We start from the raw sequence: 20150 nt of genomic DNA on the forward strand, positions 1-20150 counted from the left end.
ATATTTAGTCAAATCTTTTGAAGCTGCGTTGTATTTTGCCATTTTTTTTCTTTTCCTCATCTAGAAAGGAGTATTGGGGACAGAGGAGAGACGAAGGTATTACGACTATTGCAAAGTAAAAGCATGTGGCTGGTGCTACATAGAAATGGTTTAGCCTGCAGTCCCTTGACTTTCCCGGACCCTTAACTCCAGGCCTTTTGACTGATATCAGCAGTGTTCAAGAGGGGCAGAAGGGCTTAAAGTAATTTCACTCTTCACAAATATTGTGAAAATGAGGCAGCCTGGTAATACTTGAAAGGCCCCTACAGTATTCCCACTGCAGAAAAAGGCAGTAGAACAATCTCAACAGAGGTAAAGATTGAAGGGTCTGCATAACAGAGCCACACTGGCTACCAGACATTGCTAGTTCTGATGTTCACGCTGTTCTTTTTTAATTCATCTACCTTTTAATTTGACTTTGTCACCACTAAGGCGGAGAGTTGGGGGATGGTCTCTACCACTTGCTGAAAAAAAAACATAGACCTTCCCTTTTAACAACTGAACAACTAAGCACTGAACAATTAAAACTCAATATTTTGTGCAAATTAAATGTGAGCATAAAATGTTTACAGCCTCACAAGCACCTCCAGTATAAGGAATCATGCTTCGTTTATTTTTAAGTGCATGGCTAAATTTATATGGTCTAGAGGACAGTGTAGAAAAATAAAATAGGTTCTGTAATGGGTGTAAGCTGACTTTATTCAGGCTATGTTTAGCTTACCGGCCATAGATACTGAACCTGCTCTGCAAAGGAAAATTGGCATCCAAGATCCTAACCTACTTCCTTCAATATCAGAATATCTCCAGACTCTTAGAAACAAATATATAAATTCAAGATTTCTTTCTGCAAATCTGCACTCCCACGGAAAAGAAAATAATAGTTCTGTACTGCCCAAGTACTCAGTGAAATCACTCAGAAGAGGAACTATCCACAGAATAGGGCCTGAGAGACACAGGGAAAAATTTTCCATCCTTAGTTTCAAGTCTTATATCTGTCCCTTGAGTATAATAGGACAGGCTATTATCCCCTTGTTCATCATGAAGATTAATGTTCAGACCAGCTGAAAATATTACTGTTCTGTTGGGATCTGTCGGGAGATCTTCAGACCTGTGTGAACCCAAATTTAAACTTTTTAAATAGCAGAGATAATGTCTCGTCCTAGTTAGGCACAAATGCCTTTTATGCCATTGTCTCCTCCACGATGCTGCTTCAGGAGAGTGAGGATGCCCTACAGCTTTGCAATATTTGTGGTATCGTTATGCAAACTTCATAGTTTAAAATTACATGAAATAAAAAAAATAGCTTCACTCTTTAGTGAAAATTGAGATTTATTTTCTTTTAATTTCCTTTTCTGTGTTTTGTACAGAATATTTTCCCTTAAAATCTGTGATTCTTTCCTTAAAATTTGATACCTAAATTTAATATGACAGAATGGAAATTAAAATAGGCAGAAGATTAGTTTTAAAGAAAAGACATGTCTGGTTTAAGAAGCCATGGGAAAAGATCTTGCCTGTCATAGTGTTGAGATTGGCTTTCTCTGTTTATCCATGTCTAAGCCCCTGTGGCTGTTGATAGAGTGCTTTACACAATGACCCTTTTCTATAGCAAACCACTCCGCTGCCTCGAAATACTCCAGGCTTGGTCAGCTTCCTCTGGAGGCTTTCCAGGGGTTCCAAAGCAGCACCTGGGCAGCAGCTGAAACAAAAGCATACAACAATGGACACTTTTAAGGTTCAGCTTGACAGGGTACTGGACCATCTCGTTTAAACTATACATCACCTAAAAAGTTTGGACCAGATGTTCCTTGAGGTCCCTTTCAACCTGGCATTCTATGATCCTGTGGTTCTATGAAGTTGTGATGGAGAGAGAAAAGGCGGTTGTGGCAGACGCAGCTTGTGTTGGTCTTGGCCTTCTAGAGAAGCATAAATAATGAGTCAAGTGATAAGGGGTATTAGTTAGGCTGAACTGGGGACTCATATCAGATTTATGTGCCCAGGTGCTGACGGGGGCTGCAGGGGTCTCTGTGAGGTGATGACACAGGTGGCTCCAGCCGGCACAGTGCAGCCCATCACTGCAGCCACAGACAAGTGCCTCAGGAAAGTGCAGCTAAGGAAGGGCAAAATACTGCCTGGCAGTGGAAGGTGAGAGAAGAAGTGTGAGAAACGGCCCTGCCAGCCCTGAGGACAGAGCTGGGGAATGGTGGCCTCTGGTCACGCCCCCATTTGCAGAGTTTGCCCTGGAGAGCCACTGTCAGAGCAGGTGGGGATCTCCCAAAGGAGCTGTGGTCTGTAGGGGAAAAGCAAACGCAGGGTATCCACCCTGCAGCCTATGGAGGACCGTTGTGGAGCAGATACCCACACTGCAGCTGGTGGAAGCCTCCATACCAAAGCAGGTGGATGTGTCCTGAGGGAAGCTGCAGCCTGTGGAGAGGAGCCCACGCAGGAACAGATTCCTGCCTGGAATCTGTGGGGGCACACTGGAGCAGTTTGTTCCTGAAGGATGGTACTCCATGCAGGGGACCTCACGCTATAGCAGGGAAACAACATGAGAAGGAAGGAGAGGCAGAGAAGAACTGGTATGGACTGGCCACAGTCCCCTCATTCACCTGCACCACTAGGAGGAGGGGAGAAGTTAGAGAGGTCAGGAATTAACAACTGAAGTTGGACCTGGGAAAAAAAGGAGTGGCAGAAAGGTGGCGTTAGTTCTGCCTTTTATTTTCTCTCTAACTTGATTTTTAATTGGCAATAAATTAAATTAATTTTCCCCAAGTCGAGTCTGTTTTGCCTGTGATGGTAATTGTTAATTAACGATCTCCCTGTCCTTGTCTTGACCCATGAGCTTTCTCATTTTATTTTCATCCCTATCCTGTTGAGGAGGGGCAGTGGGAGAGCATCTGGGATGAGTGCCTGGCTGCCAGCCAAGGCTAACCCACCACAGGACTGTAAAGGAATCAAAGAGAAGTTGTCAGGGCACATGGAGGTGTGCAAAGATGCACATAGAATCATAGAATCATTTGGTTTGCCTTGAGATCATCAATTCCGACCGTACCTGTCTCCGTCCTGGGATAGGTACACTGTTTGTGGGCTAGCAGGCAGAATATAAAATGCCTCTGATCCATCAGGTCCTGAGTAGCCAGGGACCTTCCTGCACAAGACTGCCAGAGCGCTATAGCAAGAGCCATGATCCAGCAACGCTCCTTGATCTGGATTATGGTCTGTATCCCTTTGAAGTGATAGTAGAGGCTTTTAGGGAGAGTCCTCACAGCAAAGAGCCTCTCCCTTGTGCAGTGCCCTTCCCACCTGTTGATACTGCAGGGCTGGGTTAACCTTCAACACAGTTTGCTGCTGGCTATAGTTGAGGAGTGCAGGAAACAGGCGTCAACACTGCAGGGTGGGGGTCTTGCTGGCATGGAATGTGTGGCAGCTAACCTTGTGACAGTGTGGAAGCATATTGAAGGGTTGGGAGGGAAGGCTATTTTGAATGATCATTTTGTAGCTGCTGCTTGGCTGTGGTTTTGAATATAAATAAGTGTCCTTAGGTGTAGTAATGGTTTTGGTTAGCAAACTGAAAGAAAATGGACAGCAATATTTTAAAAAAAAAATGTCTTTGGCTTTATACATACACATCTGAAGGCATTGTAAAAGCTACATTTGGATTACACTCTGGATTTCTTCTAAGTAAAGACTGACAGCCAGAGTTAAGTGAAATGTGAAATACAAAGCTCACAAAGAACAGATTCTTCTGAAGAAGATAGAATCACTTTTTTTCTTTTTCTCCCCAAACTTGTTCATTGCTGGGAGTTTTTGGTTAGTTTGTTTTTCCTTTTTTTACTCCTGGAAGCAGTATACAAAGAGATTAAAAACACAGCATGTGCCAAACAGCTTTTGGCACTAGATGTGACTGGATATGAGATCATTAGAGAGATTTTCTGGACCATTTTAGGATAATTTTTGGAGGTCGTCTTACATTGCTGTTAGTACAAATCTAGTGCTTATTTTCATAAAGGTATGGTAGTTAGCAGTGATTGGTTTTATATTTCTGTGGGGTAATACCACAGTACGTACGGAACTATGCTCGTTCAGCTGTGGGAGCAGAAATGTTGGTCTGATGTTTGTGAATGTCTTTTCATCCTGTTTTAAAAGACAGGAAGATTTTATAATTTTTCAGAAGACACATGATTGATAGTCCTCGAATCCTTGTTCACGCACAGAATAAATGCATCAGGGTCAAAACCAACACACATTTTCCTCCAAAGCCTCAGTGAGCACGTTGCTGTAAGAGTTTTACTGTACTTTTGCCTACTCACACAGCATGGTCTGGAATAGTGACCAACATTTCACCCAGAAAACCTGAGACAATAAGGAATTCCAATGACCGTGATCTCATACGCATCACGAATTGTAGAGCTGAGCTCCACCTGGCCAGCACAGGTATAGCAGGAGTGATTGCTGTCCCTACTCTACCTGAGGCACAAGGAGTACTGTTTGATCGAGGTCACACGTGAATATTCAGCAAAAGAGCAAGCAGTGAAATTCAGATTGCTTAGAGTCCTGCAGTTCAAGTTGATTTTGTAGATGAGGTTTCTGTAAGTAAGAAAGAAAGAAGTCAATGGCTATGAAGTTTATGTTCCACAAAATTTCTGCCAGATGATGCTACATACACCCTCAAATCATTTACCTGCAGGACAGAGCAAAGCCAAAGCACTGGGAAGAAATCAAGTCATTTGACCAGAGATATAAAACCAAGTCAATAGTAGAACCAAGATTAAAATGTTCCTCTGACTGGATTTCAAGATTATCTTTGCCTTTTCCATCTTACCATCATACATGTTACTTATATAAAACAGACAAAAGCAATTTGTTTGTGTGCTTGTTGTCATTAATGGAAAGAATTAACCTCTTATTTGAAATAAAAAAGGTTACCAATAGAGAGAACACTAGGGCAAAAATGTAAGAAAATGAACATAAGTAAGAAATGCTTCATGAAGGAGCTGGAACTGTATAATATAAAAGTTAATGAGGTGAGGTGACAATGAAGCTGGTTGAAGTTTATCATCTCGGACAGACAGGATAACAGCCTTCAGCTGAGAGCTCTTATTCCTATGAAGAGTCAGATGGCTGAAGCAATGAGCAAATTTCAGACAGAATAAAGAGGATTTTACCTGAGCAATATTCAGATGCTGCTGTGTGGCTGGGCATATAATTCCCATAGGAAATAAATGCCATACCTTTTATATAAAATACTGAGCCAGAGAGCCAGTATTATCAACTAAAATAGACAATATCTTGCTCTATATTCAACATTGGGTTGTGGAATTTTGGTAGTTCATTAAATTTACATTGCAGTTTTGTGGCTGATATAAAAAAATGCCTGTGATCTGGCCCATACAAGAGCTCTAATACGGCTATGGGAGCATGAGCTGAAATATACTCTGGCTCCTTTGCTATCAAGGAAAGCGCTTGCTACATTTTGAAGTCTTCAGTTCCAAAACTGGTACAGAGACCAGAAAGGATATATCTGGATTTTTCAAACCATGTTCCAAGTTGTCAAAATTGCCTTATGGAGAAAAAAATACTTTTATTGTGAAATGGTCAACATTGATAAAACGTCAAAGCAATAAAGTGATAATAAACGTAGCATTCACACTACTGCTTAATTGTTTGCTTTTCAGCATATAATGTACTTAAATACATAAGTGTCTCGGCCTATGGTATATTTCAATATACTATGCAGGTTACTACAATAGTTTTATTCTTTGTACCATGTTCCTCCAAAATTTTAAATTAAGTGTATAGACTTATGCATGGTAGGAGATAAAGAAAGGCTGTGAAATATGAAAAAAAAAAAAGGTGTCAGTGAAGTGAGAAGGTGATAAAAGAAAGCTATATTCGAATCAGATACAATATCTGACCTATAATAGGCATTGAAATATCTTGGGTGTTAGCAGTAGATGGTCTCCTTGGTCTCAGAAGGAGGAAGGTTTATTCATTGCTCCAGAGATTTTATGACATTTTGATTACTGTTGCCTTCCCTTTTTCTTTTAGGGGAGGTCTTTGTGGTTAATTCAGTGCTACTGATTGTTGTCAGTAAATGTGTTCCCTTTCATCTACCCCCCTTCTCCAAGGCTTAGGTTTGTTTGTTTGCAGGTGATCTGGCTAAAGCTGAGCTTGTGTGGACAGAATTCCTTTGAGTTATCTATCCAAAGCCATTACCTGTACCTTGGGGAGAGGATTTCTGATCAACAAGCACAGTCTTGAAAAGAACGGGCATCCTTTGCTGTCAGTTAGGGCCTTGGACTTCGTCCTTAGATGTCACAGCAATGCTGACGTTACAGAGCTAGATACTGTGCTCTTTTCACCCACTCCAGACAGTTCCCAGCTTCTTTTGTCCTTTCACCCTTCTTAAATAAGAGTTCCTCGATGGTACTGTGAAAATCTTTGTATTTAACCCATCCATATCAGTAAAAGGGATGTCAGCTGGACCAATTTTCACAGAAGGATAGTGTTTAGCAAGCCTGCAAACAGTTCACGGCAAGTTGTCCGTTTCAGTAGTCTCTGTGACAGTGAAAACAAGAACCTGAGTGACTTCGTTCTGATGTGGTGGCAGCCTCAGTTCCCTTAGGTTGCTGCACCCTCTAATTACACCTTAGGGGACAAGGTGGAAATACATCCCTGCATTGCCAGGACAAAGTCTTTCTTTGTGCTTCTCTTTTTAACTGCCCTGTCGTTTGGTAGTGACTCCTAAAACTCCTTCAAGAGATACTAATGTGTAAGTAAATCATTTAAAGATGACTGAATCCTACCCTTAGATCTTCAGCTCTTTATAAATGAAAGCTCAATCACCTTTAAAGACACTGCGCAATGTGTTTCAGTCAGGTTATAGATAGTCTAAGGGAATACAGTGCCTTCTATGCTGTTACTGCAATGATCTAAGCTTTTCTTTGTAGTTATTTAGGATTTTATATCCTTTTTTTCAGGAAATGAATGGCATTGTGTGAAAACAAATTGTGTAAGGGGGCGAGTGACAAGACATTTGAGTGAAGCATGGACATTTCATTTGAAGTACAGTGTGTTAGTAAAATGCTGGGCTGATTAGCACTAACATTATAATTCTGTAGCCTGTGTTACACAGGAAATCATAGTAGAAAAATCAATGGCCTTTCCTATCTGAAGTGTGGGATTATATAAATGCCCTGTGCTGTGACATTCACTTTGTCTTGGGTTCTGGAATGACCAAGAGTCGTGTATGTGCTTTCATGGCACATTCATTTTCTTAAGTGCTTGGCAGAATGAGAGGAGCAATGATTGCAGGGAAGAAAACGATTGTTTCATTAGGTTATGATTTTTGTGTTGTGGGATTTTTTTTGGTTTGGTGGTTAGTTGTTTTTTTTTTAACAGAGGGAATAGCTTTAGGATGAAAAAGCTTTTGAAGTTTTTGTTGGACTTCTGTGAATCTCTGTGTTTTTGTTAAATAAACGAAGTGTGTATATGTAGGCCTTGAAATAGAGGCTTTCAAAATCCTACGTCTGGATGCCTGTCACTGCTACCAAGACTATGCGGTGAAAGGCAGGATTGTCAACCATCACAGAAGTGCAGAATTTTATCTGCTTCCTCTCTCCACTCCTCTCATACTCCAGCTGGATTTGTTTGCATACCTGTCACATATTCGTACTTTTCATTTTCACAAGCCATGCAAACCCTAAATAATAGCTACGTTCCCTTTTCAGATATCTTTATTACCCTTCTCCCAACCTCAAACTTCTGTTTTACGAATGCCTTTTCAACAGATCTGCTTTGTGCTAGATTGGTTTTATTTCATTACTTTTTGGACACCAGTCCACAAAATCACTGCACCGATGCTATTGCGAAAGGAGTAGGACTTGGGAATCACTTCTGTCCTCCTTTAAAATACAGAAATTGTTCTGCATTTCTTCAACTTGCAGTACTCTGTCAAAGATGCAGCCAATGAGCACTTTATTATTTCAGATAGGTCCTGTACTTCGTGATAAGTACATGTGTGTGAATAACAGAGAAGGATTTGTCTGACAGATTGACAGTTTTACAAGGGAAACAAGACACATTCAGAATGTTATTGCATCATTTTAATTACGATTCAGCCATAACTCTGCTTCCTCCATTGTTACTTTTTAAACTGTAGAAAACATCAAGGCCAAAATAAACAAGTTTGTTTATAGTGAGATATATACACCAAGAAACTCTACCGTAGTTGATCAGCTTTTGAAGGCTACGGTAGGCTAATATTTAAGATTCAGTCCCGTCACTCACAAGAAAAACAACATATGTGGGGATCCTGATCCTTTGCAAAGCCATCTTAACTTCACTGTGGTTCCAGGTTAATGTAGGAGATTTTCCCCATAGTCTCTGTTGGGATTGTGAGAGTTAGGCTGCTTGTGTTTTTACAAAATGGAACTTTTAGCATTGAGATGGAGGGCCTTGCTGTGTTGAACTTACAGCACACTTGCAAAATATGATTGCATAAATTGTTTTTCCACTCAGAAATGGCTGAACAAGTAGTTTGGAGAAAATAAATATATAAGATAATGTGAGAAATATTATCTTCTGGTACCGTTCTGGTACAGCAGAAGTTATGCTTAGGAATATATATATATATATATATATATATGTATATATATACTTAAAAACAACAGATTGGGTAAGAAATTTAATCTATAAAAATTAGCCTAGTAACTGCCTTGTAATAGCTTTGGGATTGTAAATTTGGCAAGAAGGTTGTCTTGCCTTGAAAGAAACAGTAATAAAACCCTCTATTTTTTGACAAAGTTGAGCCCTTTCCTTCTTGCCAAAGGGAATCGCTCCCGTGATTGCAGTTATGAATAAATAAATAAATAATGGTGCTTCACAAGATGCTTGCCTCAGTTTACCTATTTGAATCGTGAGCGTTTCTCACAGGATGGGGAGTATTTTTACTGCTAGTTGTCTGGTGGGGAACTGTTGTTAATGGGTCATTTTAGTAGCAGTATTTTCAGAGAATTGATCCACCCTTTTAAGTCACAGTCATTGCCAGTCAAACAAAAGCAGTTTGTTTCTACACTGGATCAATAAAATGGAAAATGTATTATAGCTTAGCTGGGATCACATGCTTTTTACCTTTTGCCTTTTTGTCTTCTTTTTAAGGATTTTTTTTTTTTATTCTATTGGCTGTATGTTAGGTCTTTGTGATCTGTAATCTGCACGGAAAATACATGCTGTCTGCAGTACAAGAATAGTTTTTTTGTTTCAGGGTTTGCTGTTAATATAATGTGTTACATTGATCCATTCTGGCTTCTTAAGTATTTTCCTGGTGGTGATGAGAAAGATAGTATAATTCTTTACCAAAAGGAAAAGAGTTTGATTCCTGTGCAAACCAGTATTTAACAGAAACATGAAGCCCTCACCCTGATAATAAAAATAGAAACTGATGCTATTAATACATAATGCCAGATACACAGAGCACTATTATGTAGCTCCTGGGTTGAGTAAAACTTCATGTAATTACAGTCGCCGTAGACTTCAGCCTTATAAAGTTGGAAACTTCACCAGATGGCCATTTTCAAGGTAGCTTCTAAAGACTTTAGAGCTGCAATATGTTGAGGCTCTAGATATGACTTACTCATTGGTAGCTTTTTAAAATTCAATTACTGAATGTAACTGATCCACATTATTGATGTAATAATAATAATACTTTGCACTCAGTGACCTTTTATCTGAGGGCCCAAAAGCTCTTAACCAAGGCTTTTAAATACTCCCTTTCAGCTTATGGGAAATAAAGTGTTCAGAGGCTTGATGGAGTGTGAGAGAATTAAGCAGTAGCAGTCCAACTCCTTAGCCTAATGCAAGCAGTCAGGCAGCGCTCTCTGCAGGTCTGGGGCTGGGAGAGTGCTCCTGTTCCTGTCCCTGAGAGCTGGGAGATGACATGCCATTTGTTTGGAATGAAACCTCCTACTTCAGTAGTACTTTTAACCTTGACCTGTGAGTGGGATTGCTTGTACACCAAAGTCCTGTGGGTCAGGAACAAGAATGATGTACAGTGGCCCGAGCCTGAAATTTCCTTATTCGCTCTGTAAACTGTGAGGATAATACTGAAATGATGGCAGGATCTGGGGATGAAAGATATTAAGGCTCAGATGTACCACACTTAGCTGAGGAGCTTAGGTGTGGAGGCATATATATTTGAGTCAGATGGATAAGTACCAGCAAAGACTGGCCTATATTTTAGGGAGAATGGTTATGTCCTTTTTAAAAGTACCGCATGTTGACCATGAATTTACTGAGCTTTAAACTCAGTGTCAAAAATTGCATAATGGTATTTTTCTGTAATGGGAGTAAATAACTGTATTTGACGTTTGCTTTTGTATAGTCAGTAGTTATTTTTTCTTTTTTTTTTTTTTTCCCCCAGAGTGATTTTCTTGTTGATTTTCAGTGTCTAGATATGATGCCTGAAAGTTTTCTTGGTGACTATTTTTGCTTTATCTTTTAGATTGATTTGATTGTGACTTTGGGTGGACTTGGAGGACGCTTTGACCAGATAATGGCATCAGTGGAAACACTTTTTCATGCAACAACTATCACTCCTTTTCCAGTGATAGTTATCCAAGAGTGCTCACTGATTTACCTGCTTCAACCTGTAAGTGTTAAAAATTTTTTCATAATAAAACTGACCTTCCCACCCACCCTGACCCTGTAGCTCTTGCACCATTAAATGCTCATTTTCTCACTTGTATCTGTAAGGTTATAGCCTAAATATAAAATATGTCACAGGAAAGTGGACAGCAAATGATGGGCTTTGCATTCATGCCTCGACAAAAAAGTTGTTTAATTTATTCAGTATAGCTTTGTTTAAAAGGGAGGAATGTAAAAATCTGGAAGCTATGAAAGCTGAATTTGGGTAAATAATAGGATTTTGGTTATAAATTAAAGTTTTAAAACTTTTTAATTAGATTCCAGAAAGTATAAATTTAGCTCACAGCCCTTTTGCATGTTTAGTAGAAGTAAGAATGTCTGCGGTAAAAGAAACAAAAGAAAGCTGTAAGGAAGATACGAGGGAGCTGCTGACAAACACATCAGGCAGAGCTCTTATGTGGTCTGAGTGGTGCAGTTCATTATGATGGGAATCCAGCTAGGATCAACGAGGGAATTTATTTAAGATGTACTTTTTTGTGTTTTTTCAGGTCTGTTATTCCATTTATTGATTCATAAAACAACACACACAGAAGATCTTGCTAGGCTTCTTCTTCTAAGATTTAAATTAAAGGCAAATCTAAGCATCAAAGAGTCTTCTCTACCACTGATTCATTTATTTGTTTGGAAATATCCTGATGTCAGGGCTTCTAGAAGCTTAACTAACTTTCCCATTTTATCTTGAAAAGCTGATTTCATTAAAATAAATAACATTCACAGACAAATTTGACAAAACCCTGCACCACACATGCTTTATTGTAATTTGAGAAAAGCATTAATAAGGTTCTATGAGATTATAGATTTAAATCCACAGGGGCAGATGCTGTATTAACAACTTTGAAGCACTGTGACTGCAGGAAAGATAGTAGGCACAGGAGTTCATTTCCCAGTACGATGAAGAATGACTGTGATCATTAGTCGCACAGCTAAATGGATAGAGACAGCAGAGTTGAGAGGGAAAGAGGGCTAAAGGATAACTGTGGTTAAAATCTGAAAGTGAGTAGCAGCTTGCTTTTGATTGATCTGTGGGTGCAGTACTTCACTGACCACTGTAAATTAATTTTAGGATATTTTTAAGAACATACTGAAAGCTGAAATAAGTTGGAAAATGCCCAATTTAGCTTATAAAACTCTTACTTGGACTGGAAAGGCTTTAATTCTTTCCATTCGTCTTTCCTATAAGTGGCTTTAAAATGCCATGCCTAAGGTTGCTTTCAGAAGAGGCTTCAATAAATAATTAAACCCTTTGCACCTTGAAAAAAAATTATGATCTGTGCATTTAAATGGCAGATTGTTAATTGGTTGGGCTTGCAGGAAACATTTTATGTTCTCTTTTTAATAATGCCGTACAAGAAGCATTGCATAGTACTTTTTGTTGGCAGGGAGGATTCCACAGGATATTATTTTTTTCTGCCATTCCTGGTTGCATTGCAACTTCATTGCCAGTAACTGACGTCTGTAACATCAGGCTGTTTCTAGCATTCAGAAATAAAGGGCACATATAAGTGGCAGGCCTTTTAAACAATCTTAATGCTAACTTTGGCACAAAATTGCTTTTCATTGTTGGTTTAAACTTGTCACTGTCAGCATCTTCAGTCAACTGTCGTGGTACCTACAGATAATAACATTAATCCTGCATAATTTAGATAAAAATCAAGTCAGTAGTTTATACGCAGGAAGAAATGAGCATCCTAAGCTTGGAAAATACTCTTTTTTGTACAGAGTTCAGCGTGATATTTTTCTCTTGTAAACAGCCACAATCATGGCATTGTCTCTTTTTTCCCCTCTCCTCTTTGTAATTTAAAATCAAGGTAGGAGGGAGCTGAACACAGTGGGAGACCCATTGACTTTTTGAAATGCGAGTCTGGAAACTGTGCAACAAATAAAGCAACATTTCAAGATTCAAATGCTAATGCAAATGATAAAGTTAAGAGCATCTTGCTTTTTCTATAAAATGTAGAACTGAAACTTTTCTCTCTTGGAGCAGAAGAATCTGATCTTTACTCGATTCTTTGAATAAAATATGTGAGCAAAATGTAACCATATTTTTCCTTCCAAATAACATTAGCCCTCTGCTCACTATAGCAGGAGACTAGTATTGGTTCTCAATCCTATGTACCTAGGCAGAGGCTAAAATGTTTGTATAGATCATGGAAACTGGTAATCCCATTAACAGCGCGTGGAAGAATACAAAGGGGGATAACAAGTTAAAGTGCTGAATTTTTAATTACTGATGCAGAAACTAAAAGGCAGACTGTGTGAGTGGATATCTAAGTGCATAGATCATAAAATCTATTGGAAAAATATTATTTCACATTATTACAATGTTGATACAGAGGTGTACAGCAGAAGAAATGTATAAATATTTAACAGACTTGTAAAAGTCCACAGTGTTGTAGGAAACAGGTTTATAAATTTGCTAAAGTCTTCAGGGTGATTGAGTAAGAAGGCAAGGACAACACCTAATTTGGAATCAACTGCAGACTGCCAAGCAAGGACCAGGTGAACAAAGCCTTTTCTTATCCACCAATAAAATGATCAAGGTACCGAATGTAAGGGTAATTGTCATTTAAATGTTATCTCTTAGGAACCATATGGACAGACAGTGCAAGTTTTTGAAATATATTGGGAAAAATGTTTTGGCAGAAAAAGTGAAAAAAACTACAAGGAAGTAAATTATTTTATATTAATTTCTGACCTGTAAGGATGAACTATGCTGAGAGGCAGAGAAGAGGAAAAAGATGGGAAAAATTACATCCTATAAATACCTTTCTCCATGGACTCTATGGAGATACTGGGTGGTGGACTGAAGTCTAGGTATGCACTATAGGTATCTACGTTTATATAAATTAATTCCAATATAGATGAAATTACTACATTTAAGAAAAGAAAGCAGGCATGAAACAAGATGCACCTGTGGAAAGGCCCAAACAATGAGGACGTAACCTGTAGCTACAGAAGTTGTAAGTTGACAGGGAAAGATTTTTTTCTCATCTGAATAGGAAAGGAAAACTAATGGTGAAGAGCCTAAACTTAATGCTGCTTTTGCTTAGTCTTCACCAAAGCAAAATATTTCTTTGAGCAGATAAGCAACACAGTTAAAATCAGTGCCAAAGTCCAAAAGACTTTAAATTACTTCATAGAAAAAGCAAAGAAGAGATTGAGATGCCTTTGATTTTGCCAACTCCAAGGTTTGTTAGTTTTTGTGTGCCCTACAACACTAATTAGGAGTCAGAAATAGGGAGACTCTGTAAGAATTCCAGGAGGTGATGCTTGCTCTGAAGCATTTTCTAGTGTGATGATGGGAATTAAAGAAAAAAAAAAAAGGAAAAAAAAGATAAATTAGAAGAATTATCGCTGTTCTGAATAGCCATCATATTTCTTTCTGTAGTGGGGGGAGGGAGGAAAGTCTGAATTCTTAATAAGGAGTAATTACTCTTTATAAGCAGGATATTTTATGCAACAGTTCATACATTTGATGCTTGAAATTTTGATAATATCAATTACTATTAGAATATACCCTGGCTGAAGAGCATTAGGCCCTTAGAGTCATGTTTATCATGCTAGCCATGCTCAATATGAATGGCTTAAGGTTTCACATACATACTTTCTCATTTTCTGGTTGTGTGCTTCTCAGGAGTACAGAAACATTAGCTTCTGTACACTGAGTATAAATTATCTTTTATCTGTGGGTTTTATGGCAGTTTGTAATACAAGGTAATAGGATTTATGACCAAGAAATGAGAAGATGTCCAAGAGTTAATGAGGCCTGCCTTTTACATTATACTGAACAGTTCAGTTTTCCCTGTGCAGGATTCCAGCCCTGGGATGTAGAGAAGGATTGCTACCTACACATGAAAATGTGTTACAGCAGCATATTTTTGTCAGTTAGCTAACTCTTTTGAAAGAGTGTGTGAATACTTTGATAACCCTTTTTCTTGCACACAGCTTTTCTTGTGAGTGCGTGCCTGTCTTCCCTGTAGAAATGATGAATAATTTAACAACATAAATAGTAGTCCAGCAGCTAAATATGAGCAATAAGAATCAGGAGTCCTATCTTTTATTCTTGGCTCTTTACTACCAGTTCATTGCAGAGAAGTAAATTATATAGTCTTTTGATATCACAGCCTCCTGGTTTGTAAATTGGATAAACTCCACATCCTTCTCTGGATGGGTACTGTGAGGGTCGTTTAGCTTTTTACAAAAGCTGTTACATCCACAGCTCTGCACCAAGGTAGAGCATAGTATTATGTTAATACTAACAACAGCATTAATAAAGCCCTTAATTAACATAAATATTGCCATACAGTAGGCTCTGCAGCTAATTAGTCAGCGGTGTCCCAAGCACAGTTTCGGTGGGAACCAGCTATCATTCTCACAGACAGTGCCTGGGCACAGTTTGGGGTTAACACAGGTCAGTAGCTGCTTAATAAGTGTTTGGATGGTACCACCTTGTTTTTGAGGCAAGAGGGAATAATCATACGGATATAAGCAGTGCTGTGCCAGTTGGCTTGAGGTCTGGAGAGTGTTACCTGAGACATTTTACAGATGCAGGTGGAGTGACTAGGCATGGGGGTCTGCTCCTAGATGGAGACACTGCAATAGATATAAGTGAGGGAACGTGTTAACACTGGAAGCTTTGGAGTTTGTTGCTGCAGTTTTCTGTGCCAATGTTATTTGGTTTGCTTCATGTCTACGCTTGTAAAGTTTAATGAGAGGTTCAGGGTTTATACCTGCAATTTCTGAGTTTTCTTCCAGAAGCCAGTTCTTTGAATTTCAGTCCTGGCCTTATGCCTCATAGCATAAGAAGCAGGTTTTGCTTGCACTGACACTCAGCGGAGAAAAACCTTAGTGAGTGTACCTCGTCTGGGGGATAACTTGTGCTTTGGAAATTTGGGGCCAACCTTTAATGTCTGGTTTTACTGTATTATTTAGTGCATTTTGTGGGTAGATGCAGTTGCAAAAAGGTCCCAGTTGCCAAGGAAAGGTTTTAAACATATATTTAATATATAAATTTAAACACATATTTAGTACTTAAAATACTTGTTGTCCTAAAGGGCTCTTTCCTGTTTGGTGTCTGCTCGCAAAGAGCACTGTTGGAACTTAAACTAGCAGACAAAGTAGTGAGTCTCTCTGCCTTGAACTCCCTGTGGGTCACTTGAATGAGCATCTATGGAATTTGCAAATATACAACTTCTTGTTCTGTGATATACGTCTTTTTGTGACTTTTTCTATGAGAAAGCCAGCTGTTCAGCTGGCCAGAAACACTGCCAATGCAAAAATATCAGCAGTGGGAGGGCATTACTCAAGCCCTTCTCTGGGAGGCTGACTCCTTCACAGAAACCCTTGCAGAAAGGAGGTTTGTGCTTCCAGAGCTTCAGTAGCACTTTTAAATAGCTTCTCAGAACAACAACAAAAAATGGTATATTGATAGTATAGCTGCCTTAGTTTCTTTCTTTGGTAAGAAACTGAGGATTTGGTTACAGATCAACCTCTGTTCTTAAATAAAACTGTTAGAGTTAAAGCCTTTGGTTTTCTTCTTCCCTAGGAGAATCCATCTGGGCTAATGATCATTCAGTCATTCTTATGTGGTCATGTTATGCCATCTTGTAGTGAGTCTTTGTAAATGGGGCCTTCAAAAGGCTCCAGGTCAAAGTGACTCAGGTTTATTTCATGATAAGTTATGGCTATGAAGTGGTGTTGCTCTGTTTACCACAAGATTTCTGTGTCTTGCTGGGTATAAGTCATCCAAATTTAATTCATTTTTTGTCAATCCTGTCTTAAGCTGGGTAAGATTTACACAGTCTTGATTCTCACTGCCACAAAAGGAAAATTTTAGAAGGATAGCAAAATTCTTCCTAATTTATTCTATTCCAGCATCAGCAGATGTGTAGCATGAAATAGACAAAGCTTATGTAGGATCTTAGAAATAATAATCAGCTTTTGAAACACTGTATCCTTTTAAGCAATTTATTTAGCATCACTTAAAAGTGGAGTCTGCATTAGCTTTATGAAATATTTGGAATTGTGTGGATTTTTTATGGAGTTTTGGGGTTTTTTTTGCAGACCATGGCATCTAATAATTATGGATCACTACTGTATAATGAAGACGTATGGGAAATATTTTTTTCTGTAAGTCTTATCGTAGAGTCATAGAATGGTCTGGGTTAGACCTGCAGGCTTTGCTTAGACAAATTACAACAAATTCATAAGTCAATTTGTTAGCTTGTAAGTAACCACTTTAAAAAAAATACTTCTCTTTTGGAGAGGAAAGGAAAATACCAAACCATCATTGCAAACTGAGGAAGTGTAGTCTTCACTAAATGAGATTTTCATCTGCTCATAATTCTTAAGAAATAAGTAATAGTCTATAGCAGGATAGTTAATCACACAGCTGTTTTTAAATTTGTGTCTTAATAGTTGTCTGCAAGAGATGATGTAAGGCGTCTAATTGGATTACTTATGTATTTCCAAATTCTGGAGTCATCCAATTGGCTTCTGAATCAATATCTGGTGTTTGGTAACTTTCAGCAGTTCTGCTCTCACGATTTTTAATTAGTTGCTATGGCAGCTGATGGATGATCATCTAAGAGAATCTTAATCTTAAATAAACCTCTTCCAATAAGGTTCCTGCTCTCTGTTGTTGCCCCTAGCTGTTGTAATATGATCTCGTTAATATGATAATATTTATTTTGCTGCTTTATGGAAACCACGAGAAGTTTTCAGTTACAAAGCTAATTTTCTTAGAGCCGTGTTTTTTTCCAAAAACCTGTCAATTGCTTGTGTTTTCTTTGAAGTCTTAATCCTTCTTTTCATCCCTACCCAGAACAAACTTCTTTCTGCAGTGCTGTGGTGCTTTGGGTTTTTTTGTGAGCAATACATTAATAATTTTCTGTACTGCAAAGCAATTCTCCTCATGCACAAGTCGCCTGCTCTATGTTAAATGATCACACAGAACATTTGTCTTTGACATTTTCTCATTGGTAGGAGCTGATACTTAAACTGAGATCAGTGGGAAGCTGGTAAAATTTTCTTCTGTTGTGCTGATAGTGGTGAGCTAAGGAAGACGAGCAGTATTTTCACTTGCTGTGTTTTCATTTAATCTTTCTTCTGTAACTAAACAAGACAAAGCAGGATTGTTCTTGCATGTGTGTGTTCATTTTAGTTTTGTTCAGTTTTATTTCCAGGTAGGACTTTGATCCTACATGGGGATTTTGTAGCAAGCTAAAGAATTCCCAAGCTTTTTAAAATCGTGTTAATGCCAAATTTGATCAACAGAATTAAATACTTTGTACATAATTTAGTAAGCTTTCCATACGGTGCCGTATTTTTGTACTTTAAGAAAGCAAAACTATTCAAATGCTTGTCTGTATGAAGATGTCTTAGACTACTGTTTTACAGACGGATTTTGTAGTATTTTTATGATTATTGCTGTGTTTTAAAACATTTGTCTACCACCTGACACCTAGAGGGAGTAATACAATGTTTTGAAATTTCAAGGTTAACCACTAGACATGAAGGACTAAGGGGACTTAGAGCAATAATTATGAACATTTTCTGTGAGTTGCCTAATTGGAGGCTACTCCCTTTACTGATTAATCGTCATACAGCAAAATCTTATTTTCTCTTTCTAATCCTGTTTCTTCTTCTTTCCTTGCCTTCCCCTTGCTTCCCCTGGATGTTTTTGTACCCCATCAGCTGTCTGTTCTTGGTGCATCGGGATTTCTTAATTGTTTAGGTTAGTTTTGTGAAAAATATTCTTGTTTTAACTTAAGCAGCCACTGCTGTTCTGCAGATCTTTCCCAGCATTTGTCTCCTCTCAGCAGTTACAATTGTATGCTATGAAGCATTAATTCATCGATACTCTTTTGTCATTCTGGCTCCATCTATTCCTCTTTGTCTTGCAGTATTTCCTATTGATTCTGCAGTTGTACCAATGACCAAAGGGGCCTCACCTGTGTTCTACTGAAAACTATTGGCATGATGTCTACTGCAGCATGCCTTCTCATTGCTCTAAATGATTGCTGAGTTATAACTCCTCATTTAGCTTTGTTGTTTTAGCCCACATTTTTCAAGTTCTAGGATTCTGGGCCACCCACTACATGACACTGACTCTCTGAATGTGTCCTATTGCCTTGCTTGAGGTGAATTTCTCCAAAGTTTTGTAGGAAGAACTTTCCTCTTTCAGTATTAAACAGTATTAAACAGTATTAAACAGTATTAAACAGTATTCAGTGATGTTTTGGGGGTATTGGATGTTTTTCACTCCCTCCCTTCCACTACAGAAAGTTCTGTAGGGAACTTGACAGGTACCAGAAGCTGTAATATAACAGACCCTCCTCTGGAAAGAAAATGAATGTTTGGAAAACATTTTGTTGTGTACGATTAAAAATATAGCAGGGAAAATCAATATTGTTGTTCCTAGATGGAACGTAAATGACAGTAAAAATTGAAATGATAGTAGATGATAAATTATTATCTACTACAAAAAAAAAAAAATTCAGAATGCTAAATACTTAATGCTTGACCAAGCCTGAAGCATTGATAGATTCCTGAGGAAAACTTAACAATTATCCTTTTTGCTTACATCTGAGTACTGGCATTTGCTGAAGTTGCAGAAGGTGAGCATCCATAGTTTGGCCTCGGTTATATTTTAAAATATATTATCTCTTAAATTCAATTCCTTTAGGAAATTGCTTAGGCTTCTCCAGTCCCTTACAGTGTCATTGTTATTTCGGTATCTGCCAGGGCAATGGTGTCAATGTATGGATTTTCTACATTTACCCTTATTGTTAAAAAAGGATCAGTGCAGAAGAATGATAATATTTAGCTATATCTGAGTTCTAGGGAAAATGCTGTACTACCCCGATAAACAAGATTTAGCTGCAACTATTCAGCCTTGCAATAGGAAATGATTTACTTTGCAATCGGAGTTATTTTCCGAGTTATTGGTAACAACTTGTTACATTACTTCAAAACACTTTCTGCTGTAATGAAACATTCCAAGAGGAGATGATCAGAGATTGAGTTTTTTTATGCTTTTTGAGACTACAATGTGTCTCTCATGTCAGCTGCAATTAAAATACTTTCCAGAAGTGCATCTGGACTCTATGGCCTCCATGAAACATGAGCTTCCTACTCCTAACCCTAAAATCAAGATATCTGGAGTGAATGAGTTCCTGTTAAAGCCAGCAAAGGAGGCTGGAAGCTTGTGACTTGGCAGCAGGAGAAAGGCTTCTTCTCCATCCTCAAATCTGAATTTACGGAATTGGTGCAGTGCCCTAATAGCCAATGAAAGGGAACAAGCTCCTGGGAGAACCATCTGAGCATTAGCAGCACCTGGAAGCAGCCAGTAACAGTGATTGGAGGTACCCTTCTGCAGGAGACAAAAGAACCTGTCTGCTGACCAGCCA

General features: G+C 38.5%; 1 protein-coding gene across 3 annotated transcripts in view; it reads left to right on the top strand.

The window, feature by feature from the left end:
* Positions 1 to 20150, top strand: part of TPK1 (thiamin pyrophosphokinase 1) — a 303110-nt gene that overhangs the window by 185055 nt on the left and 97905 nt on the right. For all 3 annotated transcript variants that reach the window (XM_054059844.1, XM_054059842.1, XM_054059843.1), the window contains one exon: positions 10538 to 10684. In XM_054059844.1, the coding sequence (XP_053915819.1) occupies positions 10538 to 10684 (147 nt within the window). The remainder of the gene's footprint in view (positions 1 to 10537; positions 10685 to 20150) is intronic.

This window comes from Cuculus canorus, chromosome 2 (genome assembly GCF_017976375.1).
Source record: "Cuculus canorus isolate bCucCan1 chromosome 2, bCucCan1.pri, whole genome shotgun sequence".
NCBI classification, from domain to species: Eukaryota; Metazoa; Chordata; class Aves; order Cuculiformes; family Cuculidae; genus Cuculus; species Cuculus canorus.